This window comes from Ascaphus truei, chromosome 1 (genome assembly GCF_040206685.1).
Source record: "Ascaphus truei isolate aAscTru1 chromosome 1, aAscTru1.hap1, whole genome shotgun sequence".
Classification (NCBI taxonomy): Eukaryota; Metazoa; Chordata; class Amphibia; order Anura; family Ascaphidae; genus Ascaphus; species Ascaphus truei.
In genome coordinates this window covers 195,840,596-195,856,713 of record NC_134483.1, presented here as the reverse complement: position 1 = coordinate 195,856,713, position 16,118 = coordinate 195,840,596, and the positions used below count along the sequence as shown (strand labels likewise).

Genomic DNA, 16,118 nt, shown 5'->3' with positions numbered 1-16,118 from the left:
GATTATACTGTGGGTGCGGAGAAACATACGGTGTTACCATAGGTGTGGTGCGTTACCTGTTGGCTCACAGGAGGGCTGAGCTTCCGCCACAGGGAACCTGGGGCAATATATACTAGGGGTAACCACTTACTCAATTCAGCGCCTCCACCTGCGATGGCTCCCACCAGAGGGGGAGTGGTTCCTCGCAGGACAATCACAATAATCACATACACAGTGAGGTATAATAACTAATACCATTTACTAACATGCCATGCAACATCTCACATCAATACCATAACAACAGGTGTCCCTCTTTAAAGGAGACACTACTTACGGCGTCTCTCAAGACGCTACCGCTCTCTTGCCCCACGGCGGACGCCAACACTTTATGCGCCACGGCAGATGCCAACACTTTATGCGCCCTTCCCATGGAAGGATCCCCCCCGTGTCCAGTAATCCCACTGTCTCACACTACCAAGTCATATACATGTACGTGTGTGACTGCGCAGTCACTATGTCTGATGATAGGCCTTGTCGGTGCACTTTATAACGGTACCTGCCCTGGCTCCAGCCATGGGTGCTGCTATACCACTGGGGTTGGATCCGCCGGGATATCCTCCTACGCGTGGGGTGAATTCCGGCGTGGATAATATCACCGCAGCTCCGCACCGTCTGTACCTTGGCGAGGATCTGTCTGCTGCCAGCAGGCTGCAGTCACTGCTTGTTTGGCCTCCGTGAAGATAGTCCAGCTCTCTTTAAGGCTAGGGCTTGAGCCCAAGCCTCGTGGCGGGAACCGCAGCGTCCGCTGTGTCCCTAACTAGCAAATAGCTAATGGGGCAGGGTCCCTAACCTAGGGCCTGTCCCTACAACACTCAACTAGGGTGTCTCAGGGCTATCTGGGGCCTAGGGGAATTGCTGGCCTAGTGCAGACAGTCACTGACTCCTGCACCCTACCTCCTTCCCCTAGCTGCTCCGGTCACCAACTGCCTCTCTCCAAAACCCCGCGATATATATCTTTGTTGCAAGCAGGGAGCTCCTGCAGCCCTATTGGCTCCTTGGCATCATGGGGTCGCTCCCGAGGCTCATGGGACTTGTAGTCCCTTCCCACAACCTTCCCTGGTAGGCTAGCGTTCGCGCGCTTGTCCTGCGCATGCGCGAACTTCCCTGCCAGTTCCCCGCTCTGAAATCTTCACTGCGCATGCGTGCGCAATTCGCTATGGCGGCGCCCTGCACCGGGACCCGCCGGAGCCCTAGCAACGCTACCGCAAGCTTCCCTGGCAACCTGCACTCCTCAATAACAGCGCGCTATGCTAACTCACGCTCCCACACCTCTCCACGAGCGCGGCTAACCTCCTAACCACCGCGGTGAGTACCCAGAAGGGGGGGCCAGCAATTCAGAGGGGGGACCTTGCTACATATATATAAGGACATCCTCAGGCTATTCTATTGGGCTCATTCAGGTAGCTTCAATAACTAACTCATCAAGCATTTTGAGCAGTTCTCGAACGAATTGACATATCTAGCTTTACTGAAAGCATATATATATATATTGGTCTGAGTTGCAGCCAATCATGGTGCCGACCCCAATCATGGTGCCCTCCCCTTTCTGCATTAGGGAGGATGCAATCTAAATTATAGGGTTAGTCCTTCCTAGCTGGGGAAGAGAGAGGAGTTCAGCCCTGCCCCTCCTGGGGTAGAGCCATGCCTGCAGTTCCTCCTGGGGCGGTTTGCAGCCCAAGATCTAATAGAGCTCCAGGCCTCACTATTATCAAAAGGCCGGTAACCTCCAGAGATCTGAGATTTGTTATATACACCTGCCTGAGTATCAGTCAATTAAGTAGGAGTATGGAAAATATTTGTTGTTGTGGGGATTGTCTTCAGGATCCCTGAAGCCTACTGCGACTGGAGGCGCTGATGACACAAAGCTGAGAGTCTTAGGATCATTAAAAGCCTGTCCAGTTCCCCACAACATCGCGGAATGTCATCTCTCCTGGACCCTCACATCTTTTAAATAAGATGGGGACTCTATAGAATTAAGTTCTGAATTGTTCATAAATTATATATGATAAATGATTGCAGCTAATGTAGATATTTGTATAGTCTCATAGTTGCTTGAAGGGGTTATTGTTATTCATGTAGTATAATATGTACATTGGAGATTTTTTACATTATACCCTTGGCTGTGCATGAACATATATGATTTACATGAGCACTATATTGTGCTTATTAAACTTTTTGATCAATTTGTTCTACAACACGTCTTATCAATATGTTCATGTACATGCTGATGTGTGATGTATCAGCTGTCTTTATAGCATACAATTTGCTTTACATTTTATGTCGTTGTTCTCTTAAAATTTGATTTTTGGAGAGATTTAAAATATTACATAACATAAGAATATTTACAATTTTTATATATGCTGTTAAACTCACGACGATATTGATATATTTTTTCTTATGTATGTATACAGGATTTTTTTTTAACTTTGAGTGACCACATTCATGTATTGTTTCAAGAGAATTAAGTTATTCGCTCTTTTTTTAATGTGTTATTAAAGTATTAGTCTTTTGCTACTTTATGTACAATAGATATTTGTTGCTGTATGTTCAAATGCAGCTTTTTTTGTTGACGAAGCACCTGCATCCAAGCACCCACTATTAGCCATTGCAGTTAATTTATATATCACCTGTGCAGGAGCGCAGTGATTCATTCAGGGGATTGGATTGCAGGTGTGGAAGTACGACATAAGAGACAATGGATGTTAGAAGTCCTCTACTCTGTCAAAGCGCCATCAAAACGCGTTAGAGTGTTTTTTAAATCCTTTCAATGTGCCAATACATTTTTGATACTGCTCGGCTGCCTACCCTTGGTGAGTTTTTTCGGCTGTGCACTGCCATTCTCTTTTTCTATCATCACAGAACCAATCAGCTGGGAGGGAATTCCCCTCCGCCGAGCAAACAGCCGCCCTGCTGTGGCGGTGAACAGCTGAGCAGGAGAGAACACCGATAGTAAAGGGGCTCTTCCAGCAAGTGGCTTGGTGGCTGAGGAGCTTTCCCTGGAGTGGTTTCCTCCGGTGTTCGGAAGATCTGAGGTGTGAAGGTTAAGACTACTACCACCCAGAGTTAAAATATTGATGCCACTCTGAGAGGGCGTCCATCACGCTCCCTGGTATCCGATAACAGATGTGAGAGACTTTCCGTGTTGTCCGAACTGTGGATATTATACCTACATGTTCCCTTTGAACTTTTAATATTGTGACAGAAACCAGGGGTTGGTAATAAACTCCATATACAGGGCTCCCAGGATACTGAACAGTTTCTGTCCTGTCTAAGCTGAACAGGGCAGCCTCGTGGTACAGGCACTCCATTCCACAGTTTGTCTGCTGCCTGTTTTCTGTCACCTGTCATGCTGATTAGAGTTCAGGTATATAAGACCTGTTTCCTGTTTCCTCTGGGCCCCGCCCAAGAGCCTGGAAGGCTGCTGAACTGCAGAGGGGTGAGAAAGCCTCTTTCCCAAATCGCTTCATTCATTCTGTTAGTTTGTCTAAAGACTGCAAAGGTACTTATTTTGTTGGTGGAAGTGGACAAGCCACTTCCAACTCTGAGTCAGGGACATCTAAGTTTAAGTTATCGCTCAGACGAGCAGCTTTTTGTTTGGCTTTGTTTTCTGTTTAAACTGTGGCAGTCACAGTGCCTGGGACTGAATAAACCAGGCATAGCCTGTTTAAAGGAACAGTACGTGACGTCTCATCATTTAACCTACCCTAAAAGACCGTGTTCTAACAGTCCCGGACAGACGGCGGAGCCCCGGAGTAAGCCGTTTGTCACATATGGTGGAGAATGCGGGCAGAACACTAAAAGGTCTGGGGGTTAAAGAACTTTAAAGAAAAAAAAAAAAAAAAGGTTTTTTTTCTCTCTCTCCAAACAAGATGGAAGACGTGGTGAGTGCGCTGGTACGCAATGTCGCTGTCCAGAGAGACGCGAATGAAGCCCTGCAACAGGCGAATGCAAACCAGCAAGAGACAAACCGCTTGCTGAAAGAGGAGCAACAGCGGTTCGCTCAGGGCTTACAGCAGGAACTCGAGATCCTGAGGGAGACTATCAGTAACCTTCCACTGGCAGCGGCAGCCCCAGTTCCGAAAATGACCAGGGCAAGCCACTACCTTCAGAAGATGGGACCCTCGGATGATGTGGAAGCCTATCTTCTCACGTTTGAACGCACGGCACAGAGAGAGGGATGGCCAGAAGCTGAGTGGGCTGGTCTAATCGCACCCTTCCTAAGCGGCGAACCCCAGAAGGCTTACTTTGATCTAGAGCCAGCCGAAGCTAACGTCTATGCAAAATTGAAGTTCGAGATCCTCGCCCGCCTCGGCGTAACCACGGCTGTTCGCGCCCAAAGGTTTCACGCATGGTCCTTCACGATGGATAAAGCCACCCGAAGCCAGATGTATGACCTCATCCACCTCGCCCGGAAGAGGCTACAACCCGAGATCAACTCAGCAAGCCACATCGTGGAAAGGTTGGTCATGAACCAGTTCTTGAGGAAACTTCCCTCTGCCTTACGCCATTGGGTCAGTCGAAGTGACCCCCACAATGCGGATGAGCTTGTGGCCCTCGTAGAAAGGTACAATGCAGCAGGAGAGCACCCGCAACCCACAGTCGTGGAGCAACCCCACTACCCGAGGTTCCAGGACTCTTCCAGAGACGGTAAAAGGGTACCGGGGTTAAGGGGCGCTGAAGAGCGGCGACCACCTTCACGCAGCACCAGCAACAGTGGTTCGCACACTAAGGGCAATAGCCAACATGGGGAGCCGGGAAAAGGCTCTAAGTGGGACACAGACTATGTACCTAAATGTGTAAATTGTCATGAGAGGGGCCACACAGCAAAAATCTGCCCACTAAATGATGAGCCCATGCAATGCAACAGCGTGGAACCTTATTCGCTGTTGTCCCAATGTATGGGCCCTAGCCCAGAGGACCCCTTGAATAACCATCTGTGGGCATTTGTAAAGGTTAATGGTAAGAGGGTTCGGGCACTTCTTGACTCTGGGAGCATGGTCACACTAGTGTCCGAATACCTCTTGCCCATTAAGAAGAAACAGGGAAACAGTTCACAAAGAGTGGCAATTTGTTGTATACATGGGGATAATCATGAATATTCCACTGTTGATGTTTTTTTTGAAACAGAGTTTGGTTCTTTAGATTTCAAGGTGGGTATTGTACCCAAACTGGCACATGATGTGTTAATAGGGACTGACTTTCCCCATTTTCTAAAAATGTGGTCCCCCGCTCAGAATAGCGCCCAGAGTTCAATAGCGGACCATAACGAAGTATTAGAAGAAACAAATCCTTTCCCTTTTTCAGAAATGGAGGTTGACGAGGGCCCAAATAAGAAAGGGGAAAAGGAGGAGTGCTGTGAAATTCCCTTCCCCATCACTACTTTGGTAGGGAATACCCCAAATCAAGATGTTGATCAGGCACTTACCACCCCAGTACAGGATAAGACCCTCGCTGACCTAGAGGTCAGTCCTGGGAGTTTTAAGAAGGCCCAGTGGGACGACCCCACATTAGCAGTAGCAAGGGGAAATATACGGGACCAGAATAGTACTCATGGCCAACCAGATAGGTCACTTGCTTACCCCTACTTCGAGGTAGAGAACGACCTAGTATATCGGGTTGATAAAAGAAAATCAGTTACAACTAAACAATTGTTGGTACCACGGACATTCCGTAACGTAGTATTACACCTCGCACATAGTCATCCATTGGGGGGACACCTAGGGGTGGAAAAGACAAAAGAAAAGGTTCTCCGAAGCTTTTATTGGCCTGGGGTTCTGGCAGAAATTACAAACTATTGTTCCTCATGCCCAGAATGTCAGATCACCGCCCCGTTCAAAGCATACCGCAGCCCATTGGTACCCCTTCCCATAATAGAGGTACCATTTGACCGGATTGCTATGGATCTAGTAGGACCCCTAATAAAGTCTGCTAGGGGACATCAGCATATATTGGTAATATTAGATTATGCTACCCGATATCCGGAGGCAGTTCCCCTACGTAGCACCTCTGCTAAAAACATAGCAAAAGAGTTAGTACTTCTGTTTTCCCGGGTCGGAATTCCTAAAGAGATCTTATCTGACCAGGGAACACCATTTATGTCCCAAGTAACAAAAGAGCTATGTAAACTCCTAAAAATCAAGCATCTCAGAACCTCAGTCTATCATCCACAAACAGATGGTTTAGTGGAAAGGTTCAATAAAACCTTAAAGAGCATGTTACGCCGGGCGGTCGATAAGGATGGGAAAAACTGGGACTGTTTGTTACCATACCTGTTATTTGCCATTAGGGAAGTTCCCCAGTCATCCACAGGCTTCTCCCCGTTTGAACTATTGTATGGCCGACATCCAAGGGGCTTACTGGATATAGCCAAAGAAACTTGGGAACACGAGGTTACCCCTTACAGAAGTGTAATAGAGCATGTTGCCCAAATGCAGGACCGCATTGCTGCAGTCCTACCCATAGTGAGGGAACACATGGAGAAAGCTCAAGAAGCACAAAGGAATACGTATAATAAGGGTGCTAGGGTCAGAATTTTTTTTCCAGGTGATAGGGTACTAGTTCTGGTTCCCACCGTGGAGAGTAAATTCCTTGCTAAATGGCATGGGCCATATGAGGTCTTGGAAAGAGTGGGAGAAGTAAATTATAGGGTAAGGCAGCCAGGTAGGAGGAAACCTGAGCAAATTTACCATATAAACCTACTCAAGCCCTGGAAAGATAGAGAGGTCTTGTTAACCCTAGTACCCCCAGGTCCGTCAGAGAATCAAGAAACTGACCCAGAGGTTAGCATAGCTGAAACACTGTCCGTGCATCAGAAACGAGAGGTCCAGAGTTTAGTGAGAAGGAACAAAGAAATCTTCTCTACACAGCCAGGTAAAACTAACGTAATTAAACATGACATAGTCTCTGAACCGGGGGTCCGAGTTAACCTTAAACCGTACCGAATCCCAGAGGCCAAGAGAGAGGCTATAAGTTTAGAGGTTAAAAAAATGCTAAAACTAGGCGTAATTGAGGAATCCCAAAGTGGGTGGAACAGCCCTATAGTTTTAGTCCCAAAGCCAGACGGTACAACAAGGTTTTGTAATGACTACCGGAAACTAAACGCGGTGTCAAAATTTGATACTTATCCTATGCCCAGGGTGGATGAACTTGTAGAGAGACTGGGCAAAGCCCGATATCTCACAACCCTAGACCTAACAAAAGGGTACTGGCAGGTTCCCCTCACAGAAAGGGCAAAAGAAAAAACAGCCTTCTCAACCCCAGACGGCCTCTTTCAATATAAGGTGCTGCCTTTTGGCTTACATGGAGCTCCCGCCACATTCCAAAGAATGATGGATAAAATTTTAAAACCACATGTTCGGTACGCTGCCGCCTACCTGGATGATGTGGTAATCCATAGTGAAGATTGGCAGTCCCACCTTCCAAAGGTCCAAGCTGTGCTCGACGCAGTTCGGTCTGCTGGACTAACTGCTAACCCCGCTAAATGCACTATTGGTCTGGAGGAGGCCAAGTATCTGGGGTATTCTATTGGTAGAGGGTTACTCAAACCACAAACACTCAAAGTAGAGGCGATACAAAATTGGCCAAGGCCAGTCACAAAAAAACAAGTAAGGACCTTTTTGGGGTTAATTGGCTACTATAGGAGGTTTATTCCCAATTTTGCAACTAAGGCAACCCCACTAACCGACCTCACAAAAGCAAGAGGACCGCTAATGGTAAAGTGGTCCCCCGAAGCCGAACAGGCCTTTAGAAGCCTGAAAGAAGCTCTCTGTGCCCAACCAGTGTTGGTCACACCTGACTTCTCCAAAGAGTTCGTAGTCCAAACCGACGCATCTGAGGTAGGGCTGGGGGCGGTACTCTCCCAGGAGTCTCAAGGGGAGGAGCACCCCATCCTTTATTTAAGTAGGAAACTAAATCCCCAGGAGAAAAATTACTCCATAGTCGAGAAAGAGTGTCTCGCAATAAAGTGGGCTGTAGAGACACTCAAGTATTATCTGTTGGGGAGAAAGTTCCGATTGGTCACAGATCATGCACCCCTTACCTGGATGTGTCAAAATAGGGAGAAGAACGCTAGGGTGACCAGGTGGTTCCTAAGCCTACAGCCCTTTAAATTTTCTGTGGAACACAGGTCGGGGCACAAACATGGCAATGCCGACGGGTTGTCAAGGATGCACTCCCTAATATCCATGGTCGCTCACCCCTCGAGGTCTGAGCTGGGGGGGAGGATATGTGACAGAAACCAGGGGTTGGTAATAAACTCCATATACAGGGCTCCCAGGATACTGAACAGTTTCTGTCCTGTCTAAGCTGAACAGGGCAGCCTCGTGGTACAGGCACTCCATTCCACAGTTTGTCTGCTGCCTGTTTTCTGTCACCTGTCATGCTGATTAGAATTCAGGTATATAAGACCTGTTTCCTGTTTCCTCTGGGCCCCGCCCAAGAGCCTGGAAGGCTGCTGAACTGCAGAGGGGTGAGAAAGCCTCTTTCCCAAATCGCTTCATTCATTCTGTTAGTTTGTCTAAAGACTGCAAAGGTACTTATTTTGTTGGTGGAAGTGGACAAGCCACTTCCAACTCTGAGTCAGGGACATCTAAGTTTAAGTTATCGCTCAGACGAGCAGCTTTTTGTTTGGCTTTGTTTTCTGTTTAAACTGTGGCAGTCACAGTGCCTGGGACTGAATAAACCAGGCATAGCCTGTTTAAAGGAACAGTACGTGACGTCTCATCATTTAACCTACCCTAAAAGACCGTGTTCTAACAGTCCCGGACAGACGGCGGACGTTTGTCACAATATGTATGTGCATATCTCACCTTTTGTACCTACAGTATATAATACCATTCAAAATGCTACGCTATGTGGGTTCCTGTGCTTTCTTTTCATTCTTTACTTATCTTCCTGAATTGTTTAAGTCACCCGCGTCATGTGACCGGGAGATTTAAATGCACAGGAGATACCGGCACCTCATACTGCGATCGCCTGTAAGAACTGTGCATGGAGATGCTGCGCTCTCTCTGTGCTGCGCTCTCTCTGTGCTGCGCTCTCTCTGTGCTGCGCTCTCTCTGTGCTGCGCTCTCTCTGTGATGCGCTCTCACTGCGCAGCGCTCTCTCTGCACTGCGCTCTCTCTGCGCAGCTCTTACAGACTGCGGGAAGATTTCAGCGATAGAACAGAAAAAAGGATGAGATAAAGACACTGCTATCCCGAGAGATATTGGCATTTCCTACCTCACGGTTTCTGACTTTCGATAACTTTCTGATTCTTTCTGAATATCATCGTAACACAAATTTCAAACACGAACGTTAGGGTCATGCCAAACCATTCGATTTGGCAGTGATTTTATCGAAGCTACCTGAATGAGTACCTATAAGTGCAGAATATCTGTCAATTTACACTAGTACACAAATTGGTACGGCAGCTTTTTACAGACATTCTGATTCTACAAGATTAATTTCTCTGAAATAAAAAAAAAAAGATCGGATCCCAAACTGCCATGTTTTTAGATTCATTCTATTTCAGGGCAAAAAAAAAGTGATAAGCATTGAAAATCACAAAACAAACCACCGATCCATAACTATATCAGAGGAATCATGTGAACATACTGCGATACAATGAATCTATACAACAAAAAATCTAAAAAACAAACAAAAAGAGCAATCTCAATAACTTACTTTGTCATCTTTAAGATTCCCTTTTTCACAAATCCAAAATTACCAGAACCAAGTTCACCCTCAATTATAGAGAGCTGCTCTCGTTGGATTTTGACATTTTTGGGCCTCAACTCATCAGGGTCTTCATATATGCCCCTGTATACATCAGTGTCCATAGGCATGGCATTCTTTGTCATTTCTTAATTGGTTGGGACAGAAAGCAGTTAGTTGGCATCAAAGATGTACATGTTTTTAATGCCTAGTGTCTCATTTCTTTTTAGTATGGCTATTACAAAAAAAGCATAGTAGGTTAGTGTCCCTTTAAGTTTACAACATAATTAACAAACTAATTATACTGGACAAATAGGCAATGATTTCCTCCATGTGAAGTTATAGGACACAAATGATCATCTGAACAGATATTTACTCATTTGAAATAACTACCGGTTAGTGGAGAGCTTTGAGATATTCCACAATAATTTTTCAGCAGTGTTTATATAGCGGTACTGTAAACTGTTATCATACGCCTACACATAATGTGGCAATAACAATGTAATGTTGACTACTGTTGCAAAATAATAAGTACACCAGGCAAAATAACTGCCTGACAAATGTGGTAAATCCCATTACAAATATAATTGCTAACATTACTTCTGAAATCTAGTCTAATATGAAAGAACTTACATGCTTCAGGTTTGAAGTTAATTGTATTACTTACCTTTATCAGTCTCACTGGCTCTTGGTCTCGTCACATAGGGGTTTAAAGTTGAGACACTGCCAGCACGGCCAACATGCTCTGCAGAAGCCTGCGGCAATAATTACAAGCGGTAGGGAATATTACAATATATACCATTGTATGCCTGCACTGTTAATATTAGTATGATATAACCATTATTCTATTTAAAACAAGAAACAATTGCACTACATTTTGGAAAATGTTGTAGGAAAGGCGAATATAATTGTTAAAAAAGGGTGCATACTTTTTTTTGATATTATACTGAAGTTATTGGATAATTTGTATACTCCTAACACATCTATGTAGTTACTATTTATTTGTTAATGCAACATAACATTTTTAATTATTTGAGAACTACACTGTTTAGACTATTATTTATGCTACTCATTTAAATGTATTTTGCCAGGAAATGTCTATTGCGACTAGCATGTTGTTTGCAAGTAGCTGATGACATAATTTTTGTATGACCAAAATCTTGGGTGACATCTGCACATCTTTTCTTTGAAAATCTATTATCACTCGTGGAAGGAAATCAATATGTACAATGCTGCAATCAATATCAAACCACATAATCTCCCATTACATAAATTATGCTGGGTGAAAAAAGTGACAAAACACTTGTACAGTACATTATAGATTCGACTGTAGATTATAATCTCAAAATATGTCACAAATTTTCATAATATTTAATTAACACTGTCAAATGGAATACATACCTTTTAATTTAGCCCCGATTCCCAATGAAAGTAAAGTAGAAAATATCATTGGTTTTAGCTAAACACTAAAACGGCGAATGTTTAGTAAATCAAATGTGCTGGCTGATTTATTTTAGTTTTTTCATAGCAAAATGTTAGGAAACCAGAAGCAAAAAGTTAAAAGAATCCTAATTGAATTGCTAATAACCACACTGTTAGTAGGGTTAAAGGAAGCAGCACTGCTGGCTTATAACACCAAACCAATTGTTTTGTTTTAAGAGTGTACCCTACGATGTGTAAAGGTGACAACAGTGACAGCCTTATTTCCATTACCTATAAAAGGCCCATCCAAGTGTCTAAAACAAAGTACTGTATTAGTTTAGAAGGTAAACTTCTAAGTCTTACATGATGAGACGGTCCACAGAATAAAAAATAATGAGATTAAATTGATGGTAGTATTACCAAACTATGTTTAAATATAATGATAACTAAAGGGGCAATTACATATGTGCTGAAGCGGTCGTTAGGACAATTTTTGGAAGAAAAGCTCCATTGATGTCAACAGTGATTTTCAGCAGAAACCGGCATGAGCATTTTAGTCCCCCTACCTTGCGGGGGATCTGTTTTAGTGGTTCTACAGAGCTCAGCGCGATCGGGAGGTGGGGGTGGCCATTTTGTGAGGCGCTCATGTGCAGAGTAAGGAGTGTGGCGGCCATCTTAGGTTAGCTCCGCACATGCAGCCGCTGGACTACATGTCCCAGAATCCCTATAGGGAGGGACTGCCCACGTGGGGTATCCCCAGCCAATGGGATTCACGCCGGAGGGAGATTCAGATATCCTCTGCATGCAAGGAGCGCGAGAGTCAGTCTGGATAGAGGAGGCAAAGAAGAAGGAAGTGCCCAGGGAGCAGTGCTTCCTGGCCTAGGCCTAGATCTTTCCCCCTAGGCCCCAGTTAGGCCCTGAGCCATAGTAGAGGAGTGTTGCAGGGAAGACCCCAGATAGGAACTCTTCCCCTTACTGATATTTCTGCACCGGTGACCAGATGGCCACGCAGTGCTCTGCGACCTGAGATCTGGCTGCAGGACCCCAGAAAATTCAGGTGAGAACCCCGGCTGGAGCTCACCTCACGACAAGGATCAGGACCCTTAGGAGAGAGGTTATATGTGTTAGAGCCCCCACTACGTGGGAACCGCTCCAACCCATCGCAACAAGCAGCCCCTGGGTACTGGAGTACCCAAGCAGGTACCCAATGTGCACCTACATCCACAGGGAGTAGCGCTACCTAACATTTCGGTGGAAATTGATGGGACAGGACACCAGGGGTATTGGTGCCACAGCACCCTCAGTACTTTGGGGAACCACCACGTGTTGGGGCACTAGGTTCATACTATGGGTACAGTTATTATATGTTATCTGTGTTAGTACTGTATGTGTACAGTAAACCCTAGTTGTATACATTGTGTGGTGTATTACCTATTACTGTATATCAGTTCTTGTGAGGGGTTATCCTGCCAACGCTGGGATCCCTCAGAGGTGGAGGCACAGTACGCAAGGAGAAAGAGTTCACCCCGGCTCTCAGAGGCAGAGTCTTAGGCCTTCTCTGAGCAAACAAGTACAGCAGCACGTGTCGTTGCCCACGTAGTTCCCTTAGGCATAGGGAAAGGGGGCTACATTTGGAGGCACTGCTGAGATTCAGATCTGGGGTGTCCAAGATAGCAGAACCACATTTAGGGAATCATGTTTCTACCCTCTAAACAAAAGGTCCGTCAGTGGGCCGTAGAGTTCCATGAGTCTCCCCGCCACATGGTCATGGTGGAGGGCGCCCCTGCTGGCACACCCCCACAGCAAGTCTGCACCTGGCTAGGATCTGCTGTACTCTCTCTACAGAGAACTCTCCTAACTTTGAGGATCTAATGGATCTAATACAGGATCAAGAGGTCATCCTGCAGTTTAAGACTCCTAAGCCATCCCAGGAATCATCCACCAGGGGAGAGTAAAGCAACTCCATCCAAGAAGTCTAGTATGAAGGTGAATCCTGAGGAACATATTCTCCAGGGTCTTTCATGACAGACCCACTCAACGCCTAGGAGATTAGATCCTAACCCAGGCTTCAATGTGACCCAAAGCAACTGTTGCTTTAACTGCCACAAAGAAGGTCACTTCACATGGGACTGTTCGAAGTCAGACACTTCCACCCAGGAGTCATGGCCTTCACTGTGCAGTCAGCAGAACAGTCGTCCAAACCCTCGGATAGTGCCCCTGCCTCTAGCCCCGAAAAGAAGCCCCAATCGGATGCCTACAATAGAGTAAGACCTGCGGCTATAGTAAAAGAACTAGTAGAGGGCATCTACTCTTCTGCATTGCTGGACACTGGGTTGCAGGTGACCATAATCTACCGGCCATTTTACGACCTGCATCTAAAACATTAGCCTATGCAGTTGGCAGAGAAGATGAAATTGTGGGGCCTTAGTAGTGAAGACTATGCCATTGATGGCGTGATTGAAGTGCGGTTCCATATACCGCAGCTCAATAACAATAAAACCCACACCATGGAAGTGGAAACCTTGGTATGTTCCGAGTCCCGGGAACACCTAAATTCCCCCATCATATTGGGGACAGATGCGGATGTGGTACGAGCCATGATCCGGGCCTATCTGCAAGAAGCCGGTGAACTACCCCTATCATCTCTGTGGATTCCACCCGTATTCAAAGAGGAGTGCTATAGAATCTCTGCCCATGAAGGATTTGGACAATTCTTCAACCTGGAGAAGGGGTTGACAGAGATTCTATCAGGGGGAGTGAACCTAACTACCCGGGCTGCGTCGTGTCCGATTGGTACTTTTCAATAGAGTCCACGCCTGCAGAGGACGCCAAGAAAGGGTTCAAGGTGGTGCCAGAGATGGAAAGAGTGGAAGTCTTCACTTTCTCTGTGGTTCAAGGTGACCATCAGAACATCTCGCCTCATCCTATACGGTTTGACATCGGTCAAGCACTGGGTCGGATATACCTGGTTACTGAAATAGAATCCCTGACTCAAGCAAATGCAGCTACGGTGCGAGAAGCCACCTAATATATTGCAGTTCGACTTCAGAGAATTGTCCTTGCCCGTGGAGTGGAAGAAACGGCTAAGCGACAAGCTGGTAGAACGCCAGGAGGTGTTCTCCACCAGTGAGATTTATGTAGGCTGCAGCAAGAGTGCTCAACACAATGTCCGATTGAATGACACCACTCCATTTTGGGAGCGTTCCAGACGCATAGCTCCCAGAGACGATGCAAGAAACATCCTGAAGGAGATGGAGACTGCATCTATCGTAATGGAGTCCCGTAGCCCATATGCTTCTCATATTGTGGTAGTGCGGAAGAAGAATGGATCCATGTGCTTACGCATCCTGAACCTCCGCATGGTCCCGGACCAAAATACTTTGCCGCGGATTGAAAAGATCCTCAGCGCCTTATCCTGCAGTCAGTGATTCAGCGTGCTGGACCTGAGGTGTGGCTATTACCAGGTACCCATGAGACCCTAAGACTAGGAGAAGACAGTGTTTGTCTGCACCCTTGGGTTTTACCAGTTCACCCGGTTGCCCAAAGGCATTTGTGGTGCACCTGCAACATTCCAGAGATTAATGGAAAAGACCATTGGAGATATGAATCTCGGGGAATGTCTGGTCTATCTGAACTATATCATTGTTTTCAGACGAACTTTAGAAGAGCACGAAGAACACCTTCTGAAGGTTCTGGATCAACTGGGAAAAGAAAGTCTGAAGTTGTCCTCGGATAAATGTCGCTAATATCGCACTTCGGTCACCTATGTGGGCCACATAGTGTCCGTAATAGGAGTGGCTACCGACCCCGCTAAGGTCAAGGCGTAGTGAACTGGCCCAGACCAGATAATGTGATGGAGCTTTGATCCTTTCTGGGGTTCTGCGGATACTACCAAAGATTTGTAGAGGGGTACTCAAGCAAGGCCAAAGTCCTCAACAATCTGTTGAAGATCTACCTCTGTAAAAAGCTGCAACCCCATGAACACCGTTCTGGGACATATGTACTTCTGCCTGCGAGAAGGCCTTCACAGGACTGAAGAAGAGCCTCACTGAAGCCCCTGTCTTAGCCTATGCAGACCCTGAGTAACCATACATCCTACACGTGGATGCCAGCCTCAACGGGCTGTGGAGCGGTATTACAATAAAAATACTCTGCAGGCCTCCGGCCGGTAGCATATGTGAGTCACAGCCTAACTGCGAGCGAGCAGAACTACCCAATGCATAAACTGGAATTCCTAGTGCTCAAGTGGGCTATTGTAGATTAGCTTCACAATTATCTTTACGGGGTCTACTTTGAAGTGTGAACCGACAATAATCCTTTGACATATATCCTGACCTCTGCCAAGTTAGATGCCACCGGCACAGGTGGTTGGCTGCCCTGTGTAACTATCAGTTCATGCTGAAGTAAAAGCCAGGGCTATTGAACATCAGAGCCAATGCTCTGTCCAGATGGCCCGTGGGAAGAAATTCCTGGCCCTTGGATTCGGGCATGTGCTCCACAGTGGCTATCATGGAGGATAAAGTTGCCTTTTACGAAATCAGAGCAGCAGACTCATTTGGGTGTCAGCCAAAGGTACTTCCTGCAGCATACTGCCATCCAGAAGGCATGTTCATCACACAAGTTACCATAATGAGGTGGAAGGAATTAGTGATACACCAGATGCAAGACCCGGTGGCCAAAGCCATACGATGGGCCATCCAAGAAAACAACCCTTACTTAGTGAAGCATGCTCCCATCAACACGGTCGCCGTTGAGGGAATGGGACAAGTTCCGCATGGACCGTTGCCTTCTCTAATGGGTTATCTCCTATCACAACCATCCCGATAGGAGATAACTCATCCTGCCAAAAAGCTTGCAATACCATGTCCTACAATCTCTGCACGATGATTGCGGACACCTGGGAGTGGACAAAACATTCAGACTAGTAAGAGATAGGTTCTTCTGGCCCAAGATGTTGGAATCA

At 46.2% G+C, this 16,118-nt stretch overlaps 1 protein-coding gene across 4 annotated transcripts in view; it reads right to left on the bottom strand.

Moving 5' to 3' along the window:
• SYK (spleen associated tyrosine kinase) overlaps positions 1 to 16,118 on the bottom strand; it is a 217,347-nt gene that overhangs the window by 45,512 nt on the left and 155,717 nt on the right. For all 4 annotated transcript variants that reach the window (XM_075600006.1, XM_075599996.1, XM_075599985.1 and 1 more), the window contains 2 exons: positions 10,401 to 10,488; positions 9,704 to 9,881 (listed from right to left, as the gene is read on the bottom strand). In XM_075600006.1, coding sequence (XP_075456121.1) covers positions 9,704 to 9,881; positions 10,401 to 10,488 — 266 coding nt within the window. The remainder of the gene's footprint in view (positions 1 to 9,703; positions 9,882 to 10,400; positions 10,489 to 16,118) is intronic.